This window comes from Hippopotamus amphibius, chromosome 6 (assembly GCF_030028045.1).
Source record: "Hippopotamus amphibius kiboko isolate mHipAmp2 chromosome 6, mHipAmp2.hap2, whole genome shotgun sequence".
Lineage (NCBI taxonomy): Eukaryota > Metazoa > Chordata > Mammalia > Artiodactyla > Hippopotamidae > Hippopotamus > Hippopotamus amphibius.
The window spans coordinates 101,087,419-101,103,655 of record NC_080191.1 but is presented as its reverse complement, the minus strand read 5'-3'; the positions used below and the strand labels follow the sequence as shown (position 1 = coordinate 101,103,655).

The following is a 16,237-nucleotide window of genomic DNA, read 5'->3' as shown; positions in this document are numbered from 1 at the left end:
TTCCATGTCCTGGCTACTGTAAATAGGGCTACGATGAACACTGCAGTGCATGTATCTTTTCAAACTATCGTTTTCTAGATATATATCTAAGAGTGGGATCGCTAGACCATATGGTAATTCTGCTTTTAATTTAAGGAACTTCCATAGTGTTCTCCATAGTGGCTGCACCAATTTACATTCCCACCAACAGTGTAGGAGGGTTCCCTTTTCTCCACACCCTCTCCAGCATTTGTTATTGGCAGACGTCCTGATGATGGCCATTCTGACTGGTGTGAGGTTATATCTCACTGTAATTTTGATTTGCATTTCCCTACTAATTAGCAATATTGAGCATTTATTTTGTTTTTGTTTTCATATGCCTTTTGGCCATCTGTATGTCTTCTTTGGAGAAATGTCTACTTAGAACCTTTGCCCATTTTTAAATTTTTTATATTGAGCTGTAAGTGCTGTTTATATATTTTGGAAGTTAATCCCTTGTTGGTAGCATTGTTTGCAAATATTTTCTCCCATCCTGCAGATTGTCTTTTCATTTTATGGTTTCCTTTGTTGTGCAAAAGCTTTTAAGTTTAATTAGATCTTATTTTTTTATTTCCATTACTCTAAGAAACAGATCAAAAAAGATACTGCTGTGATTTATATCAGAGTGTTCTGCCTGTTTTCCTCTAGGAGTTTTAGAGTATCTGGTCTCATATTTAGGTCTTTAATCCAGTTTGAGTTTATTTTTGTATATGGTGTTAGAGAATGTTCTAATCTTGTACACGTAGCTGTCCAGTTTTAGCAGCACTACTTATTGAAAAGACTGTCTTTTCTCCACTGTATATTCTTGCCTCCTTTGACTTAGATTAATTGACCACATGTGTGTGGTTTTATTTTGGGGCTTTCTATCCTGTTCCATTGATCTATATGTCTGCTTTTGTGCCAGTACCATACTGTTTTCATTACTGTAGTTTTGTAGTACAGTCTGAAGTCAGGGAGCCTGATTCCTCCACCTCCATTCTTCTTTCTCAAAATTGCTTTGGCTAATTGGGGTCTTTTGTGTTTCCAAACAAAATTTAAAATTTCTTGTTCTAGTTCTGTGAAAAATGCCACTGGAAATTTGATAGGGATTACACTGAATCTATAGATTGCCCTGGATAGTATGGTTATTTTTAACAATACTGATTCTTCCAATCCAAGAACATGGTATATCTTTCCATCTGTTTGTGTCTTCTTTAATTTCCTTCATCAGCATTTTAGTTTTCGGAGTACAGGTTTTTGCCTCCTTAGGCAGGTTTGTTCCTAAGTATTTTATTCTTTTTGATGTGATAAACATAAATGGTATTGTTTCCTTAATTTTACTTTCTGATTTTTGTTGTAGCATATAGAAGTGCAACAGACTTCTGTGTATTAATGTTGTATCCTGCAACTTTACCGAAGTCATTGATGAGCTCTAGTAATTTTCTGATAGCATCTTCATGATTTTCTATGTATAGTATCACATCATCTGCAAAGAGTGACAATTTAATTACTTCTTTTCCAATCTGGATTCCTTTTATTTCTCTTTCTTCTCTGACTGCTGTGGCTAGTAGTCCCAAAACTATGTTGAACAAAAGTGGCAGAAGTGGGTATTTGTCTTGTGCCTGATATTAGAAGAAATGCTTTCAGCTTTTTGCTGTTGATTATGATGTTAGCTTGTGGGTCTGTCATATATGGCCTTTATTATGTTGCGGTAGGTTCCCTCTATGCCCATTTTCTGGAGAGCTTTTTTTATTTTAATTCATAAATGGATGTTGAATTTTTTCAAAAGCTTTTTCTGCATCTATTGAGATGACCATATAGTTTTATTCTTCAACTTAATATGGCATATCACACTAATTGATTTGCAGATACTGAAAAATTGTTACATCCCTGGGATGAATCTCACTTGACTGTGTTGTGTTGTATGATCCTTTTAATGTATTGTTGGATTCAGTTAGCTAGTTTTTTGTTGTTGTTGTTGATTTTATTTTGTTGAGGATTTTTGCATCTATGATCATCAGTGATATTCGCCTGTAATTTTCTTTTTTTGTGGTATCTTTGGTTTTGGTATCAGGGTGATGGTGGCCTCACAGAATGAATTCTGAAGTGTTCCTTCCTCTGCAATTTTTTGAAACTGTCTCAGAAAGATAGGTGTTAACTCTTCTCTAAATGTTTAGCAGAATTTGCCTGTGAAGCCATCTGGTCCTAGACTTTTGCTTGTTGGGAGTTTTAAAATTACTGATTCAATTTCAGTACTGGTAATTTGTATGATCACATTTTCTCTTTCTTCCTGGTTCAGTCTTGGGACACTGCACCTTTCTAAGAATTAGTCCATTTCTTCTAGGTTGTCTATGGCTGTATAGTTGCTTGTAACAGCCTCTTCTGATCCTTTGTAGTTCTGTGATATTGGTTGTAACTTCTACTTTTTCATTTCTGATTTTTCTGATTTGGGCCCTCTCCTTTTTTTTCCATGTTGAGTCTGGGTGATGGTTTATCAATTTTGTTTTCAAAGAATCAGCTTTTAGTTTCATTGATCCTTCCTTCCTCCCTCCCTTCCTTTCTCTTTTGTATCTATTTCATCTATTTCTTTCCTTTTACTAACTTTGGGTTTCAATTGTCCTTTCTCTAGTTGCTTTAGGTGTAAGGTTATGTGGTTTGATATTTTTCTTGTTTCCTGAGATAAGCTTGTACAGCTATAGCCTCCCCTTTTAGAACTGCTTTTGCTGTGTCCAATAGGTTTTGGATCACCATGTCGTCATTTTCACTTTTTTCTAGGTATGTTTTGATTTCCTTTTCAATTTCTTCAGTGATCCATTGGTTGTTTAGTAGCATATTGCTAAGCTCCCACGTGTTTGTAGTTTTTGCAGTCTTCCTGTGGTTGTTTCTTTTCTTTTTCTCTTTTTTTTTTGGGGGGGGGGGCGCACTCCATTGCACAGCTTGCAGGATATTAGTTCCCTGACCAGGGACTAAACTCATGCCCTCAGCAGTGAAAGCACAGAGTCCTAACCACTGGACTGCCAGGGAATTCCCTGGTTGTTTTCTAATCTCATAGAGTTGTGATCTGAAAAGATGCTTGATATGATTTCAATTTTCTTAAATTTACCAAGGTTTGCTTTGTGGCTCAACATATGATCAATCCTGGAGAATGTTCCATATGCACTGGAAATGTGTATTTTGCTTTCATATGGAAGACTCTATAAATATCAATTGAGTCCATCTGGTCTAATGTGTCATTTAGGGCTTGTTTCCTTAGTTATTTTTCTGTCTGGATGATCTGTCCACTGATGCAAGTCAGGCGTAAAGTTCCCTACTGTTATCACTGTCAATTTCCACTTTTGTCTGTTAACATCTGCCTTATATGTTGAGGTGTTCCTATGTTGGGTGCATATATATTTACAATTGTTATATCTTCTTCTTGGATTGATCCCTTGATCATTATGTGGTGTCCTTCTTTGTCTCTTGTAATGGTCTTTATTTTAAAGTCTATTTTGTCTGATATGATATTGCTACTCCAGCTTTGATTTTCATTTGTATGGAATATCTTTTTCCATCCCCTTACTTTCAGCCTATACGTCTCTAGATCTGAAGTGGGTCTCTTGTAGACAGCATTATACGGGTCTAGTTTCTGTATCCATTTAGCCAGTCTTTGCCTTCTGATTGGAGCATTTAATCCATTTACATTTAAGGTAATTATCAGTGTATATGTTCTTATTGCCATCTTGTTAATTGTTCTGGATTTCTGTAGGGCTTTCCCCCCTCTTTCTTCTTTTGTTCGTTGTTCTTGTGATTTGATGGCTATCTTCAGTGTTATTTTGGATTTTTTCTTTTTTGTGTGTATATGTACTATGGATTTTTGGTTTGCAGTTACTATGTATATACATGATTGTTTTAAATTGCTGATCTCATAACTTAAATTGCATTTTAAATACCCCACATTTGTATTCTCCTCCCCTCATGATTACTGTTTTTATATCATATTTCACATCTAATTATTTTGTGTATCCCTCAACTGCATATTGTGGATACAGATGATTTTACTACTTTTGTCTTTAACCTCCCTACTAGTTTGTGTGTGGATGATTTCCTACATTTACTGTATGTTTGCCTTTACCAGTAAGCTTTTCCATTCCATAATCTTCTTGTTTCTAGTTGTGGCCTTTTCTTTTCCACTTAGAGAAGTTCCTTTAGCATTTGCTGTAAAGCTGGTTTGGTGGTGTTGAATTCTTTTATCTTTTGCTTGCCTGTAAAGCTTTTGATTTCTCCACCATATCTGAATGAGAACCTTGCTAGGTATTCTTGGTTGTAGATTTTTCCTTTTCATCACTTTAAACACATCAATGCCATTCCCTTCTGGTCTGGAGAGTTTCTGCTCAAAAATCAGCTGCAAGTCTTATGGGAGTTCCCTTGTACATTATTTACAGCTTTTCCCTTGTTGCTTTTAATATTTTCTCTATTTTTAAGTATTGTCAATTTGATTACTACGTATCTTGGAGTGTTCCTATTTGGGTTAATCCTGTATGGGACTCTCTGCACTTCCTGGACTTGGGTGACTGTTTCCTTTCCCAGGTTAGGGAAGTTTCCAGCTATTATCTCTTCAAATACTTTCTCAGGCCCCTTCTCTCTCTTCTCTATGATCCCTATAATAGGAATGTTAGTGCACCTGATGTTGTCCCAAAGGTCTCTTAAACTGTCCTCATTTCTTCTCATTCTTTTTTCTTTATTCTGTTACATGGCAGTGATTACTACTATGTCTTCCAGTTCACTGATCTGTTCTTCTGCCTCACTTATTCTGCTGATTCCTTCTAGTGTGTTTTTCATTTTGGTTATTATATTCATCTCTGTTCAGCTGTTCTTTATCCTGACTCTGTTAAAACCTCCTTCTTGCTCTGTGCATCTATTCTTTTCCTGAGTTCTTGGGTCATCTTTATGATCATTACTCTGAATTCCTTCTCGACTACACTGCCTACCTTCATCTCAGTTCTTCCGGGGTTTTACCTTGTTCCTTCACCCAACATGTATTCCTCTGCCACCTCATTTTGTCTAAATTTCTTCTTGTATTTTTATGTGTGGTTAATTGCACTTCTCAACCTTGGAGAAGTGGCTTTCTATATGGGATGTCCTGTGTGTCCCAGCAGTACACTCCCCTCTCATCACCAAATATCACATAAAGGACCACCTTGTCCCAGGGTAGGGTCTGACCTGTTTGCAGACTGTTCCACAGGCTGTGTGATCATAGTTTTCTTGCTACTGGTGTCTGCCCCTGTTGGATGAGGCTGCTCTAGAGGCTTGTGCAGACTTCCTGGCAGGAGGGGCTGCCCATTGGTGGATGGAGCTGGTCCCTGGCCCTCTGGTGGGCAGGGCCACGTCAAGGCGTGTGTCCAAAAAATGGCTGTGGGCTCAGGAAGTCTCTAGGCAGCCTGTCTGCTGATGGATGCCGCTGTGTCCCGCCCACTCAGCTGTTTGGCCTGAAGTGTCCCAGCACTGGAGCCTACAGGGCATTGGGTGGGGCCAGGTCTTGGTGCTAATGGCCCAAGCAAGATAGCCTCCAGCAAGAGTTCATGAAGAAGAATACTCCCTAATATATCTGCCACTGGTTTTTATGTCCCCAGGTTGTGCCACAGCTGCCCCCCACCTTCCTAGGAGACCCTCCAGGACCAGCAGGTAGGTCTGGGCCCAGGCTCCTATGAAATTACTGCTTTTGCCCTGGTTCCAGGTGCAGAAGAGATTTTGTGTGTGCCCTTTATGAGTGAGGCATCTGTTTCCCCCAGGCCTGTGGAAGTCCTGCTACCAAGCCCTGCTGGCCTTCAAAGCCAAATGCTCCAGAGCCTGACATCAGGCTCAGAAATCTCACTCCTGTGGGAGAACTTCTGTGATACAATCATTCTCCAGTTTGTGGGTCACCAGGTAGTAAAGGATTTGATTACATAACGAGTGCACCCCTCCTACCATCTCATTGTAGTTTCTTCTTTATATCATGTAGAATTTTTTTTTTTGGTAGGTTCGTCTTTTTTGTTGATGGTTGTTCAGCAGTTAGTTGTGAGCTCAAGGTCCCTCCACTGCACTATCTTGTGCTGAAGTCGCTGGTATGTGTTTTTGTGCACTGAATCTTATCCATTGCTTTATTATTTCTCTGCCTTCAGGACTCCCCCTCATTCTTTTTATTATTTATAGATATTGGCAAACCAGTTCAAATCCTTCTTTAGGAAACCCGGAGTAGGACACACACACACACACACTAGGCAAATCTGAAAATAAACTTAAATTATAAATTATAATATAGGGATGAGTACACATGAATAGTACAGTATATTATGCTATAAATAATAGTTCTTTAGGCTCTCTTAATACATTGAGTCCAAACAACAACAAAAGCTTAGATTAATTAAACAGATTAGTTATCCCTAAGACTATCTTGCTAACTTTAGAATGAAAAAAAAAAAAAAAAAATCATTGGCAGCCCTGTAATCTGTACTCTGATGGAACCAAAAGCTCCTGTGGAATGAGTGGATGCTAACGAGGTTGCCTGTCCAGCAGGAAAAGACTTGACCTCCAAGGGCAAGGGGCTTATTCACCTGCTATGAGATAACTGGAAAGAATGGACAAAATGGGGTGAATGTTATCAGAAGATTTACCAAACTTTTGATATTTAAAATACAAGTCCACAAAACACTCCCCCAAACCCACAACTTAATGTTTGGGACAGACATTTAAGGTTAAATGACACTATATTTCAAAGATGTTCTTCAAGATGAGTTCTTCTATCAAAATATGTTTGTTGGAAATACATTCACAAGTGTGTTAACAGTTCAAAGTGGCTAGACATTTCTTTGATGGTACAGTTTCTCAAAATGTATTTGGACTCCTCTTTTGGAACTGCCTTCAGTGCACCTTCTGAATATCTTCAGTGATAGCAAGCCACCATCCATTAAGTGGATGGAGTTTTTGAAGGCAACCTTTACTGAAGTGGTTAGAAAAATCTGAGTCGTAAGTGTGGTTGATTTTAAACTGTTTTTAACAACCAGATCAGAACCGTGCACATATGGTTTTTCAAGGCAGTTGACCTTTCATCCCTGCTGATGTCAAGAAAGATGCTGAGGTGAACCTGAAGAGTCACAGCAACAGTGAAGCTCAGCTGGAAACCAGCCTAGAGCTGTATACACCAAATGGGGAGAAAAGGAGAATTTGACAACTTTTAAGACTTCATCTGCTATCCAATATAATTTATTATGAAAAATGAGCATTCTCCTTTTTTCTCTTTTATTAGGTTGTGATATTTATAACAATGTAATAAATCTGGAGTGTGGAGGTAGGAATACATTGAATTATGAGGCCAAAATGTTAGGAGAAACAAATGACAACCTGCTGGTTTCCAGTACCTGTCGCTGTATATATGACTTGGGTCACCTGGAGCCTGGAAACTTACTTAAACCTAAAAATCCGCACACTTGGGGAAAAAAAAAAGACCAAAAAGTCTTGCAAGAATTAATCAAATGCATTTTTCCTTAAAAAAAAAAAATTGAGAATAATCCAGTCAGAAAAGTGAAGAGTTCCAGAAAGGGAATTTTAACCACTGTACAAATATTGTACCTTATGCTAGTAATGGAACCTACTTTAAGAAATGAAAAGAATACACAGAAGAAGAAGGAGGTGTTTTGAAAAACCTGAGGATAAAGTTTCAGCCTATTTTTGTTCTTATTCTTGGAAGATTAATGATGAATCTATTTCTGAGAACTGCTGATATTACTTCTACTACACATTTATTTTCAAAATGGAAGATTCAAAATTCAAAAGTGATCTCTCATTTTGAATTATGTTGACTTAAATCCCAGTCTGAATATTTATTTTGTATTTTATTTGATGGAAATAAATCTGAGAGCTTAAGAATGTATTTTCAAGTCTATCTTGCATAACATGTTTTCTTCTCTTCTTGTTTTGAATAAACAAATGTATTTTTAAGGAAAACACAGAGCAATGCTAGTAATAATAATAATAATAAACCTCTCCTTAGAATGTCCACCTTAGACCACCTTTCTTCCTGACTCGCATTTAATTTCCACATCACATATTTTTAGTTCCCATGTCAAACTACTCTTAAAAAATGAAAAAGATATTTTTTTGAAGGACAGAGATATATTGATATTTTTGCAAGTAGTTTTGCTAATATTCTTTTGGTATTTCTAAAGAGCCTCTTACTGGACCTACCCTTTGTGCAGGTTCATGGTTTTAGAGACATAGGCTATAGGTTATTTTGTGCAATCTTCTCACTCAGGTGCTACTACAAAGCAGAAAAATTAGCAAAGAACATGTGAAGAAACAGCCACTTATTTTTAAGTCACATTTATGGATGAGAGGAGAACTTCTGGCAGACATCCACATCCCTGAACAAGGGAAAATAAAGACACTGATAACGCACCTTTACTAAGCAGTTTCTGTGTCCAGGTACAGAGCCATTTACATAGATGATATTGTGCTTTGTGTTTATCCTCCAGACCTGAAGCAGAAATAAAATCAAACTTTAAGAGTTAGAAATATGAGAATATACTTATATTAATACAAACAAAAGCTGAGGCTATAAGTAGCCTGTAAAGAAACAGTCATGCTAGCGCCTCAAAATCTGAACGAGAATAAAAATTTCAAGCCCTATGCATGACTTGTGCTATAACACTGCAACAGATGCATCTCATGTAAGTGGTAGGAAACTCTCATTGTAAGTATAAATGTGACTGTGCGAGCAAGGCTGCTTGGATGTCTCAGTATTCCGCTGGCACCTTTAAGAATAACAAGTGAAAATTCAATTTCATTTTATTCTTAGTTAACATGAGCTTGCTGCAACTAGAAACTGGGAAGCCACAACCTCTCTGAGTTTAATTTTTTTAAAAAAGTGTGCTGAGCAGATGGCCTTCAAACAGATCTTCACAGGGGGAAAACATTTACACAAATGAGAGAATAGTCAAGAAATGGTACTGAGAAGGTATCTGCGGGAAAATCAAGTTTGACCCACACCACATGGCTAAATGTTAAATACTAGGGAAACTGAAATCTCTCTCCTGTCACACATACGCATACACGAAAAGAAAACACACATGCAGATACAAATAGTTGTCTGTGGCAAGTATAAAAGCAATAGAAGAGGGAAAAAAATCTTAGATTTCATTAATGAAATTTAAAAAACTTCTGCTGGTTAAAACTTATAAATAAAATATGTCTAGAATAGAGAATGAAAGAATATGCACTGACACCAGTGGTTATCTTTGGGGGTCATTCTTTTGTTTTTGTTTTTTAAATAAATTTATTTATTTATTTATTGGCTGCATTGGGTTTTTTTTTTAATTAATTAATTTCTTTTATTGGCTGTGTTGGGTCTTTTTTTTTTTTTTTTTTTTTTGCTGTGCGCGGCCTTTCTTTAATTGCATTGAGTGGGGGCTACTCTTCATTGTGGTGCGCAGGCTCCTCATTGCCGTGGCTTCTCTTGTTGCAGAGCACAGGCTCTAAGCGCGTGGACTTCAGTAGTTGCAGCACATGGGTTCAATAGTTGTGGCACACAGGGTCTAAAGCACAGGCTCAACAGTTGGGGTGCACGGGCTTAGTTGCTCCATGGCATGTAGGATCTTCCCGGAGCAGGGATCGAACCCATGTCCCCTGCATTGACAGGCGGATTCTTAACCACTGCGCCACCTAGGAAGCCCCTGGGGGTCGTTCTTTTGAATGGCTTATTTTTTCCTTTGTACTTCCTATACCGTTCATATATACATAGATGAGTTGTTTTAATAAAAATATAATCATATGGAGCCTGTTATGTGCAACTCATTTTCACTTAGATATTACATACATTCCTCAAGTTAGCAGAGAGTGAATTTAACTCTTCCTTCTAAATATATAATTATTTTACAAAAATGGATGTATACCACAATGCTTTTTTAGTACTATATTTTCCTATTTTGATTGTCTCCTATTTTGTCTTCCTCTCTCCTCTTCCTCACCCACATCCACCCACACATTGCATATTTAATCAAAAATAATCTGGTACATAACTATCTACTCTGTGCTTACATGGCATGGAGACATATATGTGCAGGGAGCTTCTGTTTACTCTTTTATAATATACATAATGCTCTGAATCTCTACTTTTTCATGCAAAAACTTTGTGGAAATCTTCCAGGTCAAAGAGTAGACAATTAACTTTTTCTTTTTAATAAGTGCATTTTCCATGGCTTGGATGTTAAATGAACATATATGACAATTCCAACACACACACACACACACACACACACAGAGTTCATGTATCCCCCACCCCTCAATAATTATAAAACCTATTAGAACAACCATACATTGACATGTTAAATACATATGTTGGTGTTATTGCATTTAGGCATTAATTTAACCATTCCTATGAAAAGCCACTCCAGAAACTAAACTTACTTTCAGTCCAAATGCTGTCCTCTCTATGTTCCCCAGTTGTCCAGGCATTTTAGTTCCAGGCCAGACTCTGGCAACATCCTAAAGCAGAGAACCAAACTTAGCACTTTTAAATAGTACTCTCAATTTCAAACAGTATCAATCAAACCAAAATGCCAATAAGATATGTCATTAAAATGTTTTATTTTTTCCCTCATTTTGCTAGGCCCCAGTAAAAAACAAAATATGGATTTAGTCACATTTACCCCTAGAGAACTCCCTTTCTAAATTAGATCAGAACAAAAAAAATACAGACTAAGAACACATTTAGGAGAAAAACTCAGTAACGAGAGAGCAACTGAGCCAACAATGGCTGAGAAAGACATAAAAACGTGTCACACAACCATTCAAAGGAAAAATGGACTGCCTGGATGCTTTCACAAATCTTCTGTATTAATGGACTTGGACTCCATCCAGTATACTGGTGCTAGAGTGGTCCTCCTCTCCCGCCCCTGCGTTTGATGCAGAGTGACTAAATGACAGAGTTAGTTATCTTCAATAGTGAGAAACTTGGCTTCCATTATCAATATATTTACTTCTCTGGTAAACCCTACAATTCACAGAAAGTTATCTCAGAATGGCTAACTAATACTACTTCAAAAACGGTAATTAAAACTCAACACATGCACACAGCACATTTTAAATTCAGACTCCAGGTACACAGCCAACAACTACGTGTTCACAAGTTCCCTGAGTTAGTCCACTCCAGTGCCCCCACTGGAGTGCGGTTCTGTTACTCATGTAAAATAGGTTCATTTTCTAATTATATTCCATTATGGACCCCCCCCATTTTTATTTTACTTTAAATATGTAAAACATTAACATGGTTCCAAACTAAGAAGTATAACAAAAAAGTACATCTAGTTAAGCGTCACACCTGCCACTCCTGAGCCCTTCCATACTGCTCCCACCCATCCCTTGTAGTTTCTGGTTTATCTTTTGCATATTTCTTTTTTCAAAAATAAGCAGATAACGTGTGCATTTTGTTATATCCTGGAAATCATTGCACTGTTTCATAATGACTTCTCATTCTTTTTTTTCAGCTGCATGGTATTCCACTGAGTAGATACACCAAAGTTCATTCATCCGAACTCCCAGGTACGGACATTTATGCTTGTAATTACGAATAATGTTACAATGACTAATTTTGTACAAATGCATTTTCATATTTTGGAGAGAATACCTCTGGGTAAACTCCTAGAAGTAGGATTGTTGTGTCAAAGGTAAGCACATGTGTAGTTGTGTTAGCTACTGCAGCACTCCCCCCATAAAGGGTGCATTATCTTATATTTCCACCAGCAACGTATGCAAGTGCTGCTTCTCTACACTCTTGCCAACAGAGGGGCAAGAACTAAACATGTGGACAGCACAATCTGCTAGGTGAAAAACCAACTCGAGTGGCTTTAATCTCTCTCTCTCTTACAAGAAGTAGAATATATTGTCAAGCTTTAGAGATTGACCTTGTGTCCTCTGATGCTCCAAAGAGAGAGACTCCCCCAGGCTCTTCATGCTACACCTCCGGGAGAGGTATTCAGTAGGAGTAAATCAGCAGCGCAAAACTCCTTCTCTCCTTCCTATGCTCTTACTGTCTAGCTCTCCACTTTTTCTCTACTACTTTCCCCTCCATCATTATATTGGCCTCGACAACTTTTCCCAATGGTCTGTTTTAAGGCAAAAGCAAATCTGTGAAGGAACCAGTGAGGCCAGACGTAAGGGCATTCTGACCCCTGATCACCAGCAGCTGACTTCAGAGTGTAGGATGGGAGAGAGTGATGGGAAAGCAAGTAGGCAGACAAGTACTGAATACTGGCTGTAAGTACGCAGGGTGTTATAACCAGTGACTCACGCTGGCTCTGGAAAGTAAGTAAGGCCAGAACAAGTAAGGCCAGAACTCATAAAAGTGTGACTTTTACTAGGACCCACCTGGAGTAAGAGTCAAATGATGTGACTTGATCCCAAGGACAGACTAAAGCACCATATACATAAAAGTTGACTCCCCAGCACTAAAAAGAGGATCACTGAGTTATACTTACACCAGTTGAAATAGCTCCAGGCCTCCTGTGGGTTTTAGTTTGACCGTGAGTAGCTGGCTGGCCTTTAAATCCCCATCTTTTCATGACACCTTGAAAACCTTTACCAATACTGAACAAGATAAACATTAGAATTTACATAATGAACAGAGGGTAAAATATCCCCAGTTGTATACTTTGATAGTACCTGAGAGTTTTAGCAAAGTTCCTTATCTAAATAACTAGAAAAGGCCATACAAGCCAAACTGCAAGGGAACATGCCTTATTCTCCATCCTGGTTTGCACACCTTCCAGGACCCTCATTCTACATAAAATGATCAGTTCAAGATTGTGAGACAACAGCAAGCTAAGCAGGAGTTGTATCATCCTAATCCCATGAAACAACACAGTAAAAGTGGGACATTTTAGAAGTTCAAAGTACTTGTAAGAGATGCAGCAGGCAACCACTAAGACCCCTACCTCCTGTAAAGCAATTATATTCCAATAAAAATTAAAAGGAAAAAAACAAACACCCCCCCCCCCCCAAAAAAAAAACTACCTCCTCGTACACATATCCCTGTGTGATCAATCACCTCCCCCTGTCGGTGTGGACCTAGCAATTCACCTGTAAGGAATAAACGACGGCAGAAGTGATGAGACATCACCTCTGACTCCAGGTTACAAAGAGACTGGCTTCCATCTCTGCACTCTCGGCTCTGAAGGAAGCCAGGTGCCAAGCTATCCTATGGAGAGTCATGTGGCAAGGGCCTCTCTAGCCAACAACTGCGGACCTGATGCTCGCCACTGGCCATGTTAATGAGCTTGTAGGCACTTCTCCCAAGTCGAACCCTGAGCTGACTGCAGCCTTAACTGATGCCTTGGCTGCAGCTTCGTGAGGGACCCTGAGCCACAGGCACCCAGCTAAGCTGCACTGGGAGTCATGACTCCAGAGATGGTGAGAAACTATGAACAGACCAATCACAAATACGGAAATTGAGGCAGTGATTAAAAATCTCCCAACACACAAAAGCCCTGGGCCAGATGGATTCACAGGCGAATTCTATCAAACATTTAGAGAAGAGCTAACACCTACCCTTCTCAAACTCTTCCAAAATATTGCAGAAGGAGGAACACTCCCAAACTCATTCTATGAGGCCACCATCAGCTTGATACCAAAACCAGGCAAAGATGTCACAAAAAAAGAAAATTACAGACTACTGATGAATATAGATGCAAAAATCCTCAACAAAATACTAGCTAACAGAATCCAACAGCACATTAAAAAAATCATACACCATGATCAAGTGGGGTTTATCCCTGGGATGCAAGGATTCTTCAATATACGCAAATCAATCAACGTGATACATCATATCAACAAATTGAAGGATAAAAACCATATGATCATTTCAATAGATGCAGAAAAAGCTTTTGACAAAGTTCAACATCCACTTATGATAAAAGCTCTCCAGAAAATGGGCATAGAAGGAAATCACCTCAACATAATAAAAGCCATATGTGAGAAACCAAAAGCCAACATCATTCTAAATGGGGAAAAACTGAAAGACTTCCCTCTAAGAACAGGAACAAAACAAGGGTGTCCACTCTCACCATTATTATTCAACAGAGTTTTGGAAGTGTTAGCCACAGCAATCAGGGAAGAAAAAGAAATAAAAGGAATCCAAATTGGAAAAGAAGAAGTAAAATTATCACTCTTTGCAGATGACATGATATTATACATAGAAAACCCTAAAGACTCTACCAGAAAACTGCTAGCACTAATTGATGAGTGTAGTAAAGTAGCAGGATACAAAATTAATGCACAGAAATCTCTTGCATTCCTATACACTAACAATGGAAGAGCAGAAAGAGAAATTAAGGAAACTCTCCCATTCACCATTGCAACCAAAAGAATAAAATACCTAGGAATAAACCTGCCTAAGGAGGCAAAAGATCTGTATGCAGAAAAATTGAAGACATTGATGAAAGAAATCAAAGACGACACAAACAGATGGAGGGACATACCATGTTCCTGGATTGGAAGAATCGACATCGTGAAAATGACTGTACTACCCAAAGCAATTTACAGATTCAATGCAGTCCCAATCAAATTACCAATGGCATTTTTCACAGAACTAGAGCAAGAAATCTTACGATTTGTATGGAAACGCAAAAGACCCCGAATAGCCAAGGCAATCTTGAGAAGGAAAAATGGAGTTGGTGGAATTAGGCTTCCTGACTTCAAACTATACTACAAGGCCATAGTGATCAAGACAGTATGGTACTGGCACAAAAACAGAAAGGAAGATCAATGGAATAGAATAGAGAACTCAGAGGTAAGCCCAAACACGTATGGGCACCTTATCTTTGACAAAGGAGGCACAAATATACAATGGAAAAAAGACAGCCTCTTCAATAAATGGTGCTGGGAAAATTGGACAGCTGCATGTAAAAGAATGAAATTAGAACACTTCCTAACACCATACACAAACATAAACTCCAAATGGATGAAAGACCTACATGTAAGGCCAGACACTATAAAACTCCTAGAGGAAAACATAGGCAGAACACTCCATGACATCCATCAAAGCAAGATCCTTTTTGACCCACCTCCTAGAATCATGGAAATAAGATCAAGAATAAACAAATGGGACCTCATGAAACTTAAAAGCTTTTGCATAGCAAAAGAAACCATAAACAAGACTAGAAGGCAACCCTCAGAATGGGAAAAAATAGTTGCCTATGAAACAACGGATAAAGGATTAACCTCCAAAATATACAAACAGCTCATGCAGCTTAATACCAAAAAAGCAAATAACCCAATCCACAAATGGGCGGAAGACCTAAATAGACATTTCTCCAAAGAAGACATACAGATGGCCAACAAACACATGAAAAGATGCTCAACATCACTCATCATCAGAGAAATGCAAGTCAAAGCCACAATGAGGTATCACCTCACACCAATCAGAATGGCCATCATCACAAAATCTGGAAACAACAAATGTTGGAGAGGGTGTGGAGAAAAGGGAACTCTCTTGCACTGTTGGTGGGAATGTAAGTTGGTATAGCCACTATGGAAAACAGTTTGGAGGTTCCTTAAAAAACTGCAAATAGAACTACCATATAACCCAGTAATCCCACTCCTGGGCATATACCCAGAGAAAACCATAATCCCAAAAGAAACATGTACCATAATGTTTATTGCAGCACTATTTACAATAGCCAGGACATGGAAGCAACCTAAATGCCCATCAACAAGTGAATGGATAAGGAAGATGTGGCATATATATATACAATGGAATATTACTCAGCTATAAAAAGGAATGAGATGGAGCTATATGTAATGAGGTGGATAGACCTAGAGTCTGTCATACAGAGTGAAGTAAGTCAGAAAGAGAAAGACAAATATTGTATGCTAACTCACATATATGGAATCTAAAAATGGTACTGATGAACTCAGTGACAAGACAAGAACAAGGACGCAGATGCAGAGAATGGACTGGAGGTCTCGAGGTTGGGGGGGGCAGAGGGTGAAGGGGAAGCTGAGATGAAGTGAGAGAGTAGCGTAGACATATATATACTACCAACTGTAAAACAGATAGCCAGTGGGAAGTTGCTGTATAACAAAGGGAGATCAACTCGAGGATGGATGATGCCTAGAGGACTGGGAAGGGGAGGGTGGGGGGGACTCGAGGGAGGGAGGGAATACGGGAATATGTGTATAAATACAGATGACTGAACTTGGTGTACCTCAAAAAAATTAATTAATTAATTAA

At 38.4% G+C, this 16,237-nt stretch overlaps 1 protein-coding gene across 1 annotated transcript in view; it reads right to left on the bottom strand.

Annotated features, from left to right (window-relative positions):
• MRPL3 (mitochondrial ribosomal protein L3) overlaps window positions 1-16,237 on the bottom strand; it is a 45,616-nt gene that overhangs the window by 2,194 nt on the left and 27,185 nt on the right. The window contains exons 7-9 of the mRNA XM_057739100.1: window positions 12,486-12,594; window positions 10,417-10,494; window positions 8,411-8,488 (exon numbers count right to left, since the gene is read on the bottom strand). Of these exons, the coding sequence (XP_057595083.1) occupies window positions 8,411-8,488; window positions 10,417-10,494; window positions 12,486-12,594 (265 nt within the window). The remainder of the gene's footprint in view (window positions 1-8,410; window positions 8,489-10,416; window positions 10,495-12,485; window positions 12,595-16,237) is intronic.